The sequence below is a fragment of the Trichosurus vulpecula genome, chromosome 5 (genome assembly GCF_011100635.1).
Source record: "Trichosurus vulpecula isolate mTriVul1 chromosome 5, mTriVul1.pri, whole genome shotgun sequence".
NCBI lineage: Eukaryota > Metazoa > Chordata > Mammalia > Diprotodontia > Phalangeridae > Trichosurus > Trichosurus vulpecula.
This window is the reverse complement of record NC_050577.1, coordinates 258,010,747-258,028,747: the sequence shown is the minus strand read 5'-3', so window position 1 is coordinate 258,028,747 and position 18,001 is coordinate 258,010,747. Positions and strand designations below refer to the sequence as shown.

General features: G+C 36.7%; 1 protein-coding gene across 3 annotated transcripts in view; it reads left to right on the top strand.

Moving 5' to 3' along the window:
* Window positions 1-17,485, top strand: part of MON2 (MON2 homolog, regulator of endosome-to-Golgi trafficking) — a 142,295-nt gene extending 124,810 nt beyond the window's left edge. For all 3 annotated transcript variants that reach the window (XM_036758374.1, XM_036758375.1, XM_036758373.1), the window contains one exon: window positions 15,917-17,485. In XM_036758374.1, coding sequence (XP_036614269.1) covers window positions 15,917-16,080 — 164 coding nt within the window. In that variant the 3' untranslated portion in view covers window positions 16,081-17,485. The remainder of the gene's footprint in view (window positions 1-15,916) is intronic.
* Window positions 17,486-18,001: the final 516 nt, after the last annotated feature.

Sequence of the window (18,001 nt, the reverse complement as noted above, 5' to 3'; positions counted from 1 at the left end):
ACACTTGTGCAATACACAGATATTTTCACACATATGTATGTAAAATTTAGAGTATTTGAAAACTATTATTTTTCCAGATGGATGACTTTAAAAAGCAAGGATTTCAAGAAAGCAATCCAATGGGATCTTGATATTTTTAACTGCTTATAATATAGAACTGTTTTCCAATTTTTATTATGTATGACATGATGAAGAAAGCATGTTGTATTGAAGTTTTCCTTGTTTGGACTTTAATAATAATAGTAACAATAATAATTGCAAACCTTTAAAGCCAATATAAGTGTCAAAGTATTTTACTTAGATGATCTCATTTATACTCACCTTTCCAAATCTCTAGGTTTATAGAGTTGTAAGCAGGGACATCAGAGTTTTTCAGTCATGGGCAACACAATCAGAAACATTTGTGATGTTGAATAGTAGTGGATCAGAGGGAGAATAAGAAAATTAGTCTCTATAAGGGAAGACTTCTGGGTTTTCCAAGCACAAGTACCCCTCTTTGCTAGAGTTTTTAGAGTTCTATAAAGGCTTATTAAACTTGCCTCACACATTTATAGGTACCTAGAAAAATAAGACAAACTAGGATTCTCTCTCTCTCTCTCTCTCTCTCTCTCTCTCTCTCTCTCTCTCTCTCTCACAGCTTTAAGCTATATGTAGATCTAAGGTGGTCATGTTATCATTCCTATAGGAGTTGGGTTACTGTCAATGGTGGATTTTAGTTGAACCAAGTGTACCATACTTTTTTCTTAGTTTAGGGACTTTTTTTTACTTTATATTTGTTATTTTTAATTAAGAATTCATATAAAACTTAACGTGTACTAATGTTGTAGAAAAGTAACATGAACCCATTGTACCTCATATTCTCCATAATTTTCTCCCATATAGGTTTACTAGAAGAATATTAGTATTATAAAGATGGGCATTTGTTTCTGGAAGAAGCTTATAGTCATTGAAAACAATTCACAGTTTCCCAAATATAATCCAGTTAAGTTAATTAATCCAGCTAAGATAATTTGCATTAAAGTCACCATGTATCAGTATATGTCGATTTTATTTGAAAGGTCTGATCAAGTTCTTCATAGAATTTCTCTGCCTTTTTATTTTCAGCAACCAAGGTTGAAGAAAACAGTTATAATACTTTTCTATATTATCCTTCTGTTTGCTGTCCTTGTATTGCATTTAAAAATTATAGTAAACTGAGAGACAGGGGTCCAAGCATGATCGAATTATTAGGTTAGCAGTAACCAACAAATTGGGTCAATGGTCTTTAACAATGGCCAAGGACCACAAGGTAGGGCTTATTAGCCTTCGTATAGTTTTGGGAAGTCCAAGAGAACAAAGAACAGAGTTGGGTGGGTGGGGAAAACAAGATAGTTGGTTATAGGGTGGACAGCATCATCAGAGTGGGGAAAACATGATTGTTTACATCAAGGTAAGCAGTCTAGCACCCAAATGGGGTTAGTAATTACCTCTGCTGTCATTAAGAAATGTTGATTGATTTATGGGACCCATCTGCATCCTGAGGACATTGTTAATGGACCAGGGATAGCAGACTCCCTACCTCCTAGGAGGATTTGTCATGCTGATAATACCCCCCCTTAATTTGCAAGAACAGACCAGGATGGACAATATACCTTTTGGAAATATGCCAAATCAGCTTGTAGACCTTTAAAGATACCCAGTAAGCATCCTGAAATTTTCCCAGAAGCTGAAAGTATGGTAGATAACTAGTTTTACCCTTTAATTATACCTTTTTTAATTTTTTATTTTAATCTTTTTGTTTTAATTGGTATGTTATTTTTTCCAATTATATGTGAAGAAATTTTTACCATTCATTTTTTAAATAAAATTTTGAGTTCAAAATTTTTTACCTTCTCTCCTTCTCCTCCCTCCTCTCTAAGATGGTAAACAATTTGATATAGGTTACATATGTGCAATCATGCAAAACATATTTCCGTATTAGTCATATTGTGAAAGAAGAAACAGAATAAAAAGAAAAAAACTACAAAAAAATAAAGTAAAAATAGCATGCTTCAATCTACCTTCACACTCCCATCAGTTCTTTCTCTGAATATGAATAGCATTTTCCATCATGAGTCTTTGGGAATTGTCTTGGGTCATTGTAAATTGGTGAGAAGAGCTAAATCAATCATAGTTGATCATCGCACAGTGTTGATGTTACTGTGTACGATGTTCTCCTGGTTCTGCTGTCTTCACTCAGCATCGGTTCATGTAAGTCTTTCCAGGTTTTTCTAAAATCTACCTGCTTGTGATTTCTCATAGCACAATAGTATTCCATTACGTTCATATACTCTAACTTGTTAGGCCATTCTCCAATTGATGGGCATCCCTTCATTTTCCACATTAAACTAACTTAGAGGGAAAATAGAATTCCTCAGCTCAATTCAAGGACATAGGAAGGGGGCCTTAGGCAGACTTACTTAAAAAATCAGTGCAGCATAAAATTGATTACATTGTAGGATCAATACAATAGAAATCCACACAATAGAAACTCAAAGTAATATTAATTTTGATCTTTTCACTTGTCAGTTCTTGGTCCAGTTCATTGTTCATATGAAATGTCTATCTAATATATATGTACTGATTAGCCATATTGGCAGGTCCATCTCTTTAATCTTCCAGATAGGTTCTGTCTAGTGCACTAAAGGCTTTCCTCCGGTTATTTTAATATTTTGTAAATATTAGAACTAAACTTTGGCTGCCTATATGCTATCCATTATTCTCACTGTAAATCTAATCCACCCTTTTTTGGGTACTACACATCCTTTGTGGTGTCTTTTGTGCCTTTTCTTGCATGTAACTCATTCCTTGGAATATGCCACAGCCTACTTAAATCCACTATGCATCTTTACACTGTTCTTTGAGTCACCTACAATTTTGATATTTCTGAGACCATTGTTTTCCATAATTTGCAGTTTTAGGGACTTTTATAGAAGGCAGCAGCTTGAGATTTTTGAAAATTCCAGTTTGCCAAAATATAATCCAATTGCTTTCCTTCTCATCGTTTATGGCCTAGCTCATTGTCTATCCATGGTTCCTATCCAAAGGCATGTGTACTAAGGAACACAAGGTTTAGGAAACTACAGCCTACCACCTCTTGTTGTGCAACCTTCAAGCTAAGAATTGTTTTTCCATTTAAAATATAATTTATTTCTAAATTACATATAAAATAAGCAATGTTTATTTTAAAGTGGAAAAACCACTTAGAAAATTCTCTCTATCTTACGTATGACACTAACATTATCCCATTATTATGTCATGGAAATCGTTGGAAATTACAGTTAACCTCTTCAGAAAAGCAGTGTTTACATTACTTAGAATGATCTTTAGACAGCTGTCAGAAAATTAATCATAATGTTAATAAAGGGAGAAAAGAGGAGGAAAAGCCAGCTTTTTCGTGTTTTAAAATAAATAAATGCCATTTATTTTATATGTGATTTATAAAATAAACTATATTTTAAAGTAGAAAAAGCATTTTTAGCTTGTAAGCCATACAAAAATAAGTGGTAGGCCAGATTTGCCAATTCTCTGACTAAATCATTGGGACCATACAACTGTATGTCATTTTGTATTGTTTATTCTTGAACTTCTCACTAAACTTGTTCCCTTTGTCTCTTGAATTGACAGTTATTTCATCCTTTATCAAGTAAAATATACATACTCACAGAAACTAGTATTACCGAATTTATGTGCTTAATATCCTTATGAGTTACAGGTAAAATATGATTTTCCCATGTTGGAGATTGAAAATTTCAGCTACAGGGAAGTTAAGCAGCTTATCAAGGATCATAGCCATTCACATTGGAGAAATTTGTATTTGAATCCAAATAATTTTTAAAATTGAACCTCAGTATTTTTCCCTGCCTTTTTTTTAGCAGATCTGTATTCTATATGTTTGTCAGTAGATGCTTTATTAAAATTATTTCCTGAAGTCTTCTAACACTTAGCCCAAAGGGCCTAAGAGATTTAACCAGAACACATGGAGAAGTATAGATTGTTCATTTAAACCTTAGAGAATATTCCCGTTAAACTTTTCTCAGCATATTTATGTTTATGTAACAAAAATGACTCATCTCTTAGGCTTATATTAGTTTAGCTTGTATTCCTGAAATGTTTATTTAGAGTGTATTTGCAGAGTCATGATACTATGTAAATTTTCATACATAGAGTTTATAGATTTATAAATAGTACATTTAGGTTTCTGCAAGGAGAGTTAGTTGACATCTGTCAATCATAAAAATCACTTTTTAAGCTAACTACTCTATGCCTGGCTTTACATTAAGTACTGGCAATACAAAGACACAAGTGAAGAAGTTCCTGCCTTCAAAGAGCTTACATTCCAGTGAGAAAGAAACTATAGCTATATAGACACATTAAAGACACATTAAAAGCAGATGCAAATTAATCTTGGAAGAAAAGACACTAGCAACTATGGAGCCCAGGAAATGCCTTCTAGAGAAGGTAACACTTGAGCTGAATCTTAAAGGAACCCTGGATTCCCAGAGATGGAAATGAGTAGGGAGCTCATTCCAGGCATAGAGGATAGCCAGTGCAAAGACATAGATATCGGAGTTGGAATTTTATGTGTGTAGAACATGTAGGCCAATATGACTAGAATACGGAGTGCATGAAGTGGAGTAATGCATAAGAAAACTTTAAAGAAAGAATGGGACTAAACCGAGGAACTTTAGATGCAAGAGTTTATTTTTTTTCTTAGAGGCAATAGTGAGCCACTGGAATTTGGGGTAGGAGCAGGGGTGGTAAGACCTACACATTTTAAGAAAATCACTTTGATAGCTATATGAAGGATGTATTGGAGTAAAGAGAGACTTGAGGCAGGGAGATCAAATAATAGGCTGTAGCAAGATTACAAATTTTTCACAGCTTAACTTGGGCCTTTAGAATTTTAAAATATTCAAAATACGTAATGATAATATCATAGCATGCTACTACATTAGGTCATAAAATCTTAGCTACACAGGGTATTGAATATCTAGAGTATAAATGATTAAAATGAAGACTTAAAGATACTGTCATTCTTAAGCTTAATGTTGATTTCATTTACGTCGTAAGAGTGTTAATCTCTGAATATGTCATTTTGAAAATGTAAATAATATATACTTCCTAAAGGTAGTAAAATATTGTTATACAGCATAGGACTTAGTTCTTTAAAATGTGTTTATATAGACAGAAAGTTCATTTTTTGTGTTATCTGTGACACTACCATTATCCCATTAGTTTGTCATGGAAATAATCAGAAATTATATAGTTAACCTCTTCAGGAGGGCAGTGCTTGCATTACCTAGAATGATCTTTAGGCAGCTATCAGGATATTAATGATAATATAGATCAAGGGAGAAAGGAGGAAAAAAAACCCAGCTTTTATGTGTTTAAAAAGGCAGTAGACTGTGTATAGGGCAGCACTAGTAATGAAAAATTAATCCAGAAGGTTGTAATATGCTCACATGCCATATGGATCTATAATCAATTTCAGGGTCCCTTCCAACCTTGTAGCTCCTATCATAACCCAACCCTCTGCAGCTATTACCCTTGACTTCTCTTAATTTTCTCGAAGAAGATCCCCCCAAATGTTGAGAATATGCCTTGCTTTCTCTTACCATCAGAAGAGTACAAGTTAAAGCACTCTGGCTATCATTCTCTCCTCTCCATGTGACTAGCCCATCTCCTCTTTCTGTCACAATTCTTTGATGACATTTTACTCCTGTTACTTGAAGTTCCTCATTGGTTTTATGTTACAGCTGGCTCTCATACACCATGCATCTTTCCATTCATTACCCTTTATATGATGTTTATTTTAAATTCATGTTGGAGATGGTCATATTCCAAGTTTTACTGCCATATAACAACATTGGTAGAATATTAGTATTAAGAAAGATAGACCTGGGGTGGGGGGTGCAGCCAAGATGGCGGCTGGAAAACAGGGACTCACTTGAGCTTTCCCATAAGTCCCTTCAAATGCCTGCAAAAAAATGACTCTAGACAAATTCTGGAGCTACAGAACCCACAAAATAACAGAGGGAAACAAGTCTCCAGCCCAAGACGGCCTGGATGGTCACTGGGAAGGTTCTGTAGCACCATGCTGGGGGCAGAGCGTAGCCCAGCGTGGGTGGTGCCGGGACAGACCAGGTGCAGAGTACACTGGATGGAGCAGGTGTCAGGGCCATGCAACAGCTGCGGCAGTTACCAGACTTCTCAACCCACGAACGCCAAAGACAACTGAGCAGGTCAGTGGGGAAACTGCTGGATCTGGGTGAGAGAAGTGCGCAGTCTGGCCCCAGCCCTGGGGGTGGCAGCGCAGTGGCAGGAACAGGAAATTGGCAGCTGCTTCTGGCCCCAGGCTCATGCTGTGGAAGTGCAGAGGCAGGGTTCTTTTGCTTTGCCCTGCTTGGATCTGGATCACAGTCCTTATTGGCGGTGCTTGGGGGAGGAGGACCGCTGGTGTGGCAGACCTTTCAGTGACTGTGGAGTAGAAGTAGCTCTGAAAACAGCGCAAAACCCCTGAAGCTTAGGACAAAACACTCTTCACTCTAAAAGCACTCATACCCTGACAAAAAGCTCAAAAGATGAGCAGGCAGCATGAAAGGACTCAGACTATAGAATCTTTTTTTGGGGGGGGGTGACAAGATCAAAACATACAGCCAGAAGAAGTCAGCAAAGTCAAAGATCCTACATCAAAAGCCCCCAAGAAAAATGTGAATTGGTCTCAGGCCATGGAAGAGCTCAAAAAAGAGCTCATAAAGGATTTGGAAAATCAAGTAAGAGAAGTAAAGAAAAAATTGGGAAGAGAAATGAGAGTGATGCAAGAAAATCATGAAAAACAAGTCAATGACTTGCTAAAGAGGACCCAAGAGAATAACACCTTTAAAAAATAGACTAACTTAAATGGCAAAAGAGCTCCAAAAAGCCAGTGAGAAGAATGCTTTGAAAGGCAGAATTAACCAAATGGAAAAGGAAGTCCAAAAGACCAGTGAAGAAAATACTACCTTAAAAATTAGAATGGAACAAGTGGAAGCTAGTGACTTTATGAAAAATCAAGAAATTATAAAACAGAACCAAAAGAATGAAAAAAAAAATGGAAGACAGTGTGAAATATCTCATTGGAAAAACCTCTGACTTGGAGAATAGATCTAGGAGAGATAATTTTTTTTTTATTATTTTTAGTTTACCATACACGGTTTTACATAATTTTGAGTTCCAGATTTTCTCCCCTCCCACCCAACTCCCCAAGACGGCATGGAATCTCATATAACTACCATGTATAACTTCGTATTGAATTAATTTATACACTAGTCAAGTTGTGGAGAAGAATTATGATCAATGGAATGAATCATGAGAAAGAAGGGACAGAACCAAAAAAAAAAAAAAACAACCAAAAACAAAAGAGAAGAAAAAAGGCGAGCATGTAGTGCACCTCAATCTGCATTCACGCTTCACAGTTCTTTCTCTGGATGAAGATAGCATTCTAGGAGAGATAATTTAAAAATTATTGGACTGCCTGAAAATCGTGATCAAAAAAAGAGCACAGACATCATCTTTCAAGAAATGATCAAGGAAAACTGCCCTGTCATTCTAAAGCCTGAGGGTGAAGTAGAAATTGAAAGAACCCATCGATCACGTCTTGAAAAAGATCCCAAAAAGAAAACTCCTAGGAATATTGTAGCCAAATTCCAGAGTTCACGGGTCAAGGAGAAAATATTGCAAGCAGCAAGAAAGAAACAATTCAAGTACTGTAGAAACACAATCAGGATAACACAGGATCTAGCAGCTTCTACATTAAGGGATCGAAGGGCTTGGAATATGATATTCCAGAGGTCAAAGGAGTTAGTATTAAAACCAAGAATCACCTACCCAGCAAAAGTGAGTATAATGCTCTAAGGTAAAATACGGATTTTCAGTAAAATAGAGAACTTTCAAGCTTTCTCAATGAAAAGACCAGAGCTGAATAGAAAATTTGACTTTCAAATACAAGAATCAAAAGAAGCATGAAAAGGTAAACAGGAAAGAGAAATCATAAGGAACTTACTAAAGTTGAACTGTTTTGTTTACATTCCTACATGGAAAGATGGTATTTATAACTCATGAGACCTTTCTCAGTATTAGGATAGTTGAAGGGAATATATATATATATATATAGACAGAGGGCACAGGGTGAGTTGAAGATGAAGGGATGATATCAATAAAATAAAATTAAGGGGTAAGAGAGGAACATATTGGGAGGAGAAAGGGGGAGATAGAATGGGGTAAATTATCTCACATGAAAGTGGCAAGAAAAAGTTCTATTGGAAGGGAAGAGGGGGCAGGTGTGGGGGGAATGCTTTCATCGGATTTGACTTAAGGAGGGAATAACATACACAGTCAATTGGGTATCTTACTCTACAGGAAAGTAAGAGGGAAGGAGATAAAAGGTTGGGGAGATAGGGGGAGGAGGTAATCAAAAGCAAACACTTTTGAAAAGGGACAGGGTCAAGGGAGAAAATTGAATAAAGGGAGACAGGATAGGATGGAGGAAAATACAGTTAGTCTTTCACAACATGATCATTGTGGAAGTGTTTTGCATAATGATACATGTGGCCTATGTAGAATTGCTTGCCTTCTCAAGGAGGGTAGGTGGGGAGGGAAGAAGGGAGAGAATTTGGAACTCAAAGTTCTAAAAAGAAATGCTCAAAAAAAGGGGAGTTTTTACATGCAATGGGGAAATAAGATGTATAGGCAATGGGGTATAGAAATCTATCTTTCCCTACAAGAAAGTAAGGGGAAGGGGTGGGGGATGGTGAGAGTACAGTGACACAAGGGAGGGCAGACTGGGGAAAGGGGCAATCAGAATATATACCATCTTGGGATGGGGGGAGGGTGGAAATGGGGAGAAAATTTGTAACTCAAAATCTTGTGGAAATCAATGTGAAAAACTAAAAATATTAAATTACAAATAAAGGAAAAAAAGAAAGAAAGATGGACCTTTGCTTTTCATGGCAAACTTGGGGTCATTAATGGATCTTTGCAGTTTCCTGAAGGCAATCCAGGCTGCTGTTCTCCTCTAGACCCAGCTCATTGGACCATCATGCTCTCAATTCCACAAGTGTGCAACTTAGATATCCTCCTTAACTTCTCACTATCTCTCACACTCATAACCAATCTGTTGCCACAGTTGGTTGATTTCACGTTTGGGATGGGTGTGTGTGTGTGTGTGTGTGTGTGTGTGTGTAAAGCCATAATAGCCATACTTCTATTTATCATTTCTTTCTCTGGAGGTAGATAGTTGATTTGAATAATTTATTATATTGAGAATAGCTTAGTTATTCAGTTATTCTTTGAACTGTATTACTGTTACTGTGTACAACGATCTCTTGGTTCTGCTCATTTCACTCTTCATTATTTCATGCAAATCTCTCCATGTTTTTTTTAAATCAACCTGCTTATCATTGCTTACAACACAGTAGTATCCCATCACAATCATATACCACAACTTGTTTAGCCATTCCTTAATTGATAGGCTTTCCCCTAAACTTCCATCTTCTTTATCTTCTTGCCACCTCCCTTCCCTATTTAGAAAGAAAAACAAAATCTTTGTAATAAATATGTATGGTCAAGCAAAACAAATTCTCCCATTAGCCATGTCCAAAAACATATGTATTGGAAAGGCAGAGCCAAGGTAGTAAAAGCAAGGATTCACCTGAACTCTCCCAAATTCCCCTCCCAACAACTTTGAAATAATGCCAGAAAATGAATTCTGGAGTGGCAGAACAAACAAAAGGACAGGGTGAAATAGTTTACCACCCAAGACAACTTAGAAGGTCTGCAAGAAAGATCTGTCTCACTAGGGTGAAAGTGGAGCACAGTCCAGCATAATCTAAGCCTCAGCAAGTCAGCAGCAGGCCTTGAAGGCAACGGAATCTGAAGTGGTGGCTTCCAGAGCTTTCAGCTGACAGACTAGGAGAATCATACAACTGGTCCAGAAGACATTACAGAGCACTCTTTGCTGGCACTGAGCAGGACTGTGTTGCATTGCCCATATTCAGTTCTAGGTCACAGTCCAAAGGGAAGGAGTAACACTAGTAGGAGTGGGACCATGGTCACAGTTCCATGGTGGAAAAGAGTTATGGTTGCTCACAAACCAGAATGCAGACCAAGAGAGCCTCTCCTTAGAGACAAACTTACAAACCCCTAGCTCTGAAAACAGCATGAAAAACCTGAAGGTTGAGACAGTAACCCCTCTACCATGGGAGTAGAGCCTAGCTTATGACATAAAGTTAAAAGTCAGGAAATGTGGGGCAGCTAGGTGGCACAGTGAGTAGAGCACCAGTCCTGAAGTCAGGAGGACTTCAGTTCAAGTCCGGCCTCAGACACTTGACACACTAACTAGCTGTGTGACCTTGGGCAAGTCACTTAACCTCAATTGCCCTGCCTTCACCCCTCCAAAAAAAAAATCAAGAAATAGGCTGGAAATAACAACAAAAAAGAATTTGAGCATAGGCTGTTACTATGGTGACAGAGAAGATCAAAACACAAGTTCAGAAAAACACTAAAGGAATGAGAGCAATGCAAGAAAATCCTGAAAAAAGTCAATAGCTGGGTATAGGAGGCCCAAAAAATATATATACTGATGCAAATAACCCTTAAAAACACCACAATAGGCCAAATGGTAAAAGTGATAGAAAAATCTAGTGAAGAGAAGCATTCTTTATGAAGCAGAATTGGCCGAATGTCGGAAGAAAATGTACAAAAATTCCCTAGAGAGAAGGATTCCTTAAAAGGCAGAATTGACTAAATGGACAAGCTCACTGAAGAAAATAATTCCTTAAAAATGAGAATTGCGCAAGAGGAAACTAAGGACTCCATGAGACATCAAGAAAACAAAGCCAGAAGAATAAAAAAAAATAGAAGAAAATGCGAATAGCTCATTGTTAAAACTGACCTAGAAAATAGATCAAGGAGGGATAATTTAAGAATCATTGGACCACATGAAAGCCATCATTTAAAAAGAAAAACCCTAAACACCATCTTTAAAGAAATTATCAAGGAAAATTGCCTTGATAGCCTAGAACCTAGGATAAAATAGAAATTGAAAGAATACATCAATTCCCCATTGAAAGAGATCCCCAAATGAAAACTCTCAGGAATATTCTAGCCAAATTAGAGCTCCCAGGTCAATGAGAAAATAGCGTAAGCATCCAGAAAGAGTCCAGGTATTATGGAGACACAGTTAGGATCATATAAGATTTAGTAGCTACCACATTAAAAGAGCAGAGGATGTGGAATATGATATTCCAGAGGGCAAAGAGCTAGGATTACAAACAAGAATCACCTACTCAACAAAAGTGAGTTCCCCTTCAAGGGGAAAAGGTGGATAGTTAATCAAATTGAGTATTTTTAAGTATTCCTGATAAAAAGACCAGAGAATAGAAAATTTGACTTTGAAATACAAGACTTCGAGAAACAGAAAAAGGTAAACAGGAAAGAAGAAATTATGTAAGGTTAAACTGTTTACATTCCTACATGGGAAGATGACACTTGTAACTTGAAAGAACTTTATCATTATTAGGGCAGTTAGAAGGAGTATACATAGAGGGTGTGAATGTGAGTTGATATTGATGGGATGATATCCAAAAAAGTAAAAGATTTAGAAAGAAGGATGCACTGGAAGAAGAGGGAAGAGAGAGGCAAGGATGCTCTCACATGTAAGAGGCACAAAAGAGCTTTTATATTGGAGGGAGGAAATTGATGGGGAGGGGTCAGGCAGTGTTTAAACTTTACTCAGTGGTGAAACTTTGGTTCAAAGAAGGAATAGCATACATATTAAGTTGGTATAGAAATCTGTTTTACCCTACAAGAAAGTAGGAGAGGAGGGAAATAAGAGGGGAGATGGCACAGACTGATAGAAGGACGGGCAGAATGGAAGATGTGATAGAAGCAAAACACTTGAAGAAGGATGGGGTGAAATGAGAGAAGGCTAAATGAGGGAAAATAGATTTGAAGCAAATACACAGTATTCATAACTGTGAATGTAAATATGATGGATTCAGCCAAAAAAAACAGAAGCAGATAGCAAAGTAGATTAAAAACCAGAATCCTACAAAACTTGGGTGGGAGGATTTATATCACTTTCTCTGATAAAGGCCTCATTTCTCAAATATATAGAGAACTGAGTCAAATTTTATTCCTTTTTCCTGAACTGTGACTCTCATCTATTTCTCCCCATTCCTATCTTTCCCTACCTTTGCCCTGAGCTTCCCATGTATCGGAGTGTACATTGATTTAATTTATAGTTTTATCAAGTCCTTCTTAGAATTTCTTTATCTCTTCATCCTCAGCGACTGATGTTGGTGCATAAGCTGCAGTTTTTTTGTGGCAGTCTTTTAGAAAATATTTGCCATTAGAATAACAGGTGACAGTTCTAGCACAGAGCAGAGCATTTGCTATCCTGAAGAGCAGTATCTCTTGCAATCCCAAAGGAGTAAAGGTTCTGAGGAACAACATCACTTCCATTCACAAGGGAGCAATGACTACACCTCTCCTGGCAACATGCCATCTAGGGAGCACTGAAAATTCCAAACAGAACTAACTCTGAAAACAAAAGTACAAAAAAGCCTGACGCTTAGGACAGTTCCCCTTCCCCTCCCCCCGCCCCCGCCCCCAATCCCTACTCCAGGAACAGAGGCCAACTTTAGAATAAGGTTAAAAGCCAAGAAATAGGCTGTAACAGTAAGCAGAGAGCAAAAAAACAAAACAAAACAAAAAAAACGACCATAAAAAGGTTACTGTGGTGACAGGGAAACTCAAGACAAACTCGGAAAACAACAGTGTCAAAACAGCTACAAGCAAAGTCTCTTAAGAAAAATGTTAATTCGACACAAGCCCAACAAGAATTCTTGGAAGTGCTAAAAATAATTTTAAAAATCAGAAAAGTCATAGAAGAAAAATTGGGAAAATAAATGAGAAGCTATGCAAGAAAATCATGAAAACACAGTTCTAACAGTTTGATAAAAGAAGCACAAAAAATAACTAAAGAAAATAATACCTTAAAAAACAGAGTTGATCGAGGGGGGAAAAGATATACAAAACTTGGTTGATGAAAATAACTCCTTGAAAATAATTCATTATACCAGAAAAATTAATAAAAAAATTTTTAAAAAGAAATGTTAGTGATTTGGATGTTTGTATAATTTATTGGTTTTGTTGTTGTTGTTGTTTTACGTCTAAATTCCTCCCCTGGTATCCTCCCACATCTCAACCAAAAAAGTAAAGGACTCAACAGCCACTACTGGTAGGCATCAAAGCCTTTTCCTGCCCCTTTCTGAAGTATCTGTTAATGAACAAAAAGTAGGCTGGTGTTATGGGCCAGGCCAGACTCAAGCTAGTCGAGTGGTTCAGGTTTGGGATTGTAATAAAATGGGACAGTCGTAGACCATCCATCATTTACAAGAAGTTGATTTAGTCATAATAAGAAAAAGATATTAAGCAAAGACACAGCACACATTCAGTTGGGTTGTGTCTGCTATCCTAAAAGGGTGTCGAGCCTGAGGGAGTTGCTGCTGACTCCTCATGGGCTGGTATTTTTCCTTAGTCCACCAGGAAGCAGCATCAGCTTGTCCCCCAGATTAATTAAACCTCAAGCAGGTTTCGGAACCTCTCAAGGATCTTGAGGTGATAACAAGGTTAAGATATGGCGAAAGGAGCAAAACCTTAACAAAGTATATGTGGTTTTTAGCAGGCCTTATAAGTAGGCTAGAGTAATCAAAGTGTAATTGAATTTTAGAAATGCTGTTTGTACTACATTTGGTACTGAGAAGAGACACAAAGGGCAGGAAATGTGGTGGGAAGATGTGAATGATGATGCTGTTCCTTCATCATGTACTGTACCGTGCCAGGTGTTGGCATAGAGCACTTAGCTAGAAGTGGAAGGAAGGGGGAAGGAATGTGTGTTTACTGCTCTCTGCAAGACTGTGCTAATTATTGTCTCACTTGATCGTTACAACAACCCCCACCTGGAGGTAGGTATTGTTACTGTTATACCCATTTTACAGTTGAGGAAACTGAGTCAGACAGGTTAAGTGACTTGCCCCAGGTCACACTGGTGGTCTGATGCCAAATTTGAATTCAGGTCTTCCTGACTCAATGCCCAGTGCTTCATTCACTGTGCCATCTAGCAGTCTCTGGGCAGTGGAGTATTTCAAGCCATGTGCTGTTGGGTAATAACCCCAGCGTGCTCTCTTCATGCCCCTCAAACAAATATGAAGTGATAGAGGAGGACAAAACGAAAAGAACTAGAAAAAGCCAGAAGAGACTTTGAGTGCAGTGACTTAGGAGTGGTCAGCCTAAGAATTGTCTGCCTAAAGAGGAGACAACTCAGGGCTGTCCTTCAGACAGGTGGTCTGGAGTGAAGATATGGGCCCTGGGCCAGGCACAAAGGGCCAAGCCAGGGCAGGAAAACCAAGAACCAGCAGCAGTAGAAAGCCATTTAGGAAGTTATGAGTGACTGTGAATACTTGTGCCCTGGATCCGAGGAGGAAGGAGCCACCATAGCTTTAGTAGGCATTAATAAAGGCATGTTGAACGAGCAAGTGAATAAATCAAAAACTGCCTGGGGAGACCGATTGTTGGGGGACTGTTCTAGGTGAGCTTCGTTTATAAAATCAGGTATTTATCGAATGCTTACTATGTGCTCAGTGATGTAGGAGATAGAGAAGAATTATAAAACTTACAGGAGTTTATAATCTGTTTGGGAAGACAAAAATGAAATACGTGAAACTAGCAAATAGTGCAAAAAAGAGTAAACATATATGTAATCCTTTGGAATTATCATCTAATGCCAAAAAGGGTATATGTGCGTGTGTGTTTTTGCCAACAGTATCTGAAAAGAAATTTAGTTGTTTGAAAATTTTTATTTAATGAGTTTTACTGGAACATGTAATATACTTTGATAGCGATTTTGAAGTCAAAATTTTAATCTTTTAGATTCTAGTCTTTAAAGCATAACATTGTTACTTTTACTCTTTGATAAAATGTTTAAAATGCTGGTTATTAATGACTTTACTATAAGAAATTGAAAGTAATATGGTACAGTGGAAAGGGCACTTGAAGTGAAGTAAAAAGACCTGAGTGGAACCCAAGCCCTTGTTTACTAGAACAAATCACTTCACCTCCACAAGGCTCTGATTTTCTGTTTTTAAAATAACAAGTGTCTTCCAGATTGACCTCATGGGATTGTTTTGAGGATAAAATAAAATAACAAGTAATAGAGCTTCGAACATTGTAAAACATTATGCGATTGTAAGGTATTATCATAGAAAATCTTTCTAAAGATTCAGAAAGGCAGCAATATAAGACACATATGTGAATGGTATTGGAAGCTTTATATATTGTTTCAGCATTACTGTCTTGTCATTTTTGAATTCAAGAAACTTCAGTGGCTCTCTTGCCCCCTAGGATAAAATACAAACTTGTTTGGTATCCGAAGTCTTTCACAGTCAGACTTCAGCCCACCTTTCCGGGCTTCTTGGACAGTATTCCTGCTGATCGAGGGCCCCCCCGACCCCCTGCAAACTACTATTTCCAAACAATCTGCCCTGCTGAATGTTTCCTGTGGGTGACAGTCCATCTCCCACCTGCATGTTCACCCATGCTCTCCCTTCACTACCTTTTCTGAACTCCCAGTTATCTATGCTTCCCTTTCCCCCTCTAAACTTCCAGTTATTTTGTATATTACCTCTGTGTTTAGTATCTCCTCCCAGTAGAGTGTAAGCTTTTTAACTACAAGGTATATTTTGTTTTTGTCCAATATCCCCAGTTCTTTTTACAATACTTTGCACATTATCTAATAGTTTCTTGTTGAATTGAAAGATCCAGTTTTTAAGTAAATTTCATTTCATTTGCTTTACAGTTGATGGCAATACCTGGGCACAAGTAATTGCCTTATACCCAACTTTAGTAGAATGCATAACCTGCTCGTCTCCAGAAATCTGCTCAGCACTTAAAGAGGCGTTAGTTCCCTTTAAGGACTTCATGCATCCACCAGCATCCAAGGTACAGAATGGAGAATCTTGACCACACATTTATATTTAAAGGAAAAAAATCCAAAAAAAAATGTTTGCTTCTGAATGAGCAGGACTCACTTTTGCTTCTATGAGAAGGACATCTCTTGCAAATAATACTTGGCAGCTGTTGTTGGCTTCCTTTTAATTGTACTAACAGAAACTTGGTGATGTATGTATACTACAAGCTTACACCTCAAAAAAGTTCAACAAGAGTAGCAGTGCAAGCCTTTAATAAATTAAACTGAATGGATGGAATCATTTATAATCTAATGTGCCTGCTACATTATATAGAAGTGTTGACTGAAAAGTGGGCTTATGTACAGTTTGTGGTGTATGTGTTAATGATGTAATTTTAAAGAAGTATTTCAATTCAGTCCTTTATTAGGCTGGTGTTTTGCACCCTTTTTGAAGTACAAAATTGTACAAAAATTTTATGCAAGATGGTACTGTAACATTCCATATTGTCTGTAACCAGCCTTTGTAAACAAAGGGAGATGATATACTTGTGTATACAATAAATGGTACAGTTCTGTATAAAATAGTTGCATTTATTATTTAAAATTTTTAAAGTATTGATGATGCTAAATGCTTGAGGATATGTATTTATTATGAATGCAGAATTGTATGCTTACATTTTTACTTATTTTACTTTATTGATTAGCAGATACGATCATGCAGTTAGCTTTGTGCTTATTTTGAATGTATTTACAATAGTGATCTGACATCTGACTAGAAAGGTCATATTAAGACAGTGGCAAATAGTCAATGTTTGTTGATTTAAAATTTTGAAGTGTTTGAAATAGACTAATTTTAATACATTGAGATACTGTAGCATTATGACTCCATACCTCATTTCTTTAATATCTCTTGCCAATTTGCTTTATTCATTTTTGTATTTTCCTTCTGGATTTTAAATAGTATTTCTACTGATGCTTACTCTCACTCCCCACTAATGACATTTGTCACTGTCTGAATTATGATCTAAGCAGATTGATTTAAAATAGCCTAAAATTTTGACTACAGATTTTATTCATTTCACTTATCTTCACTGTTTCATTTTGTACGTCTTTTCAATGAGGGAAATTCTTGTGCTAAACTTTAAGTAGAAAATGAGTGTGTATTATAAAACAAGGAGATGTGTATTTTTGGAGATAGTCATACATTTAGAAGTATGGTAAACTTTCTGTCATGGAGTAAAATGCTCTTTTGTTTCACTTTCCTAAACCTAAATATTGGAGAACACAGTACTTTTACTTGTTTCTTTAAAAAAAAAATTATGTCCTAGCTGAATATGCTTTTTGTTTCATGGATTATAATATAGTATTTTTTAGTTAAAATTTTCATTGATTGGAAGGGATAATGATGTTTAATGCAATTATTTGTAAGAAATACAAATGATGTTGTGTGCTGAAAAATCTTTACTTTTAATAGATTTTATACATTTTTGACTCACCTGATCAAATCGTAAAAACTGGTAGAATGTGTCAAAGTTAAGTAATAGATTTCATAGAAATTTGGGGCTGTTGTTAATTGTGTAGGGACATGAAGAGTGTGTGGGGGTAGGTAGAGATGTTTCAGAATCATTTTTTTAAGAGTAATTATTGAACTTTTAAAATTTCACTTTAAATTTGTGTACCATATTACCTGTCTATGTCTGTGATGTTACATTTTTTCTCGAAAGTTAAAGGAAAACTAAGCCGAATTTACTTGCCTTTTTCTGTCTTCAGGTATGGTCAGTTTAAGAGTAGGAGATCGGTATGTTGTGTCAATGCATTTTGGCCACTTCCTGGGGGAAAAAAGTATATAAATATAGTGAAAATAAGTATTTGAATGTGATCATGCTGAAAGTAACTCATTTTGAAAAATAGTTTCAAAATGAACCAGCTGACATATTAACTATTGTGAGCATTTAGCTAATGAATGTTAAAATG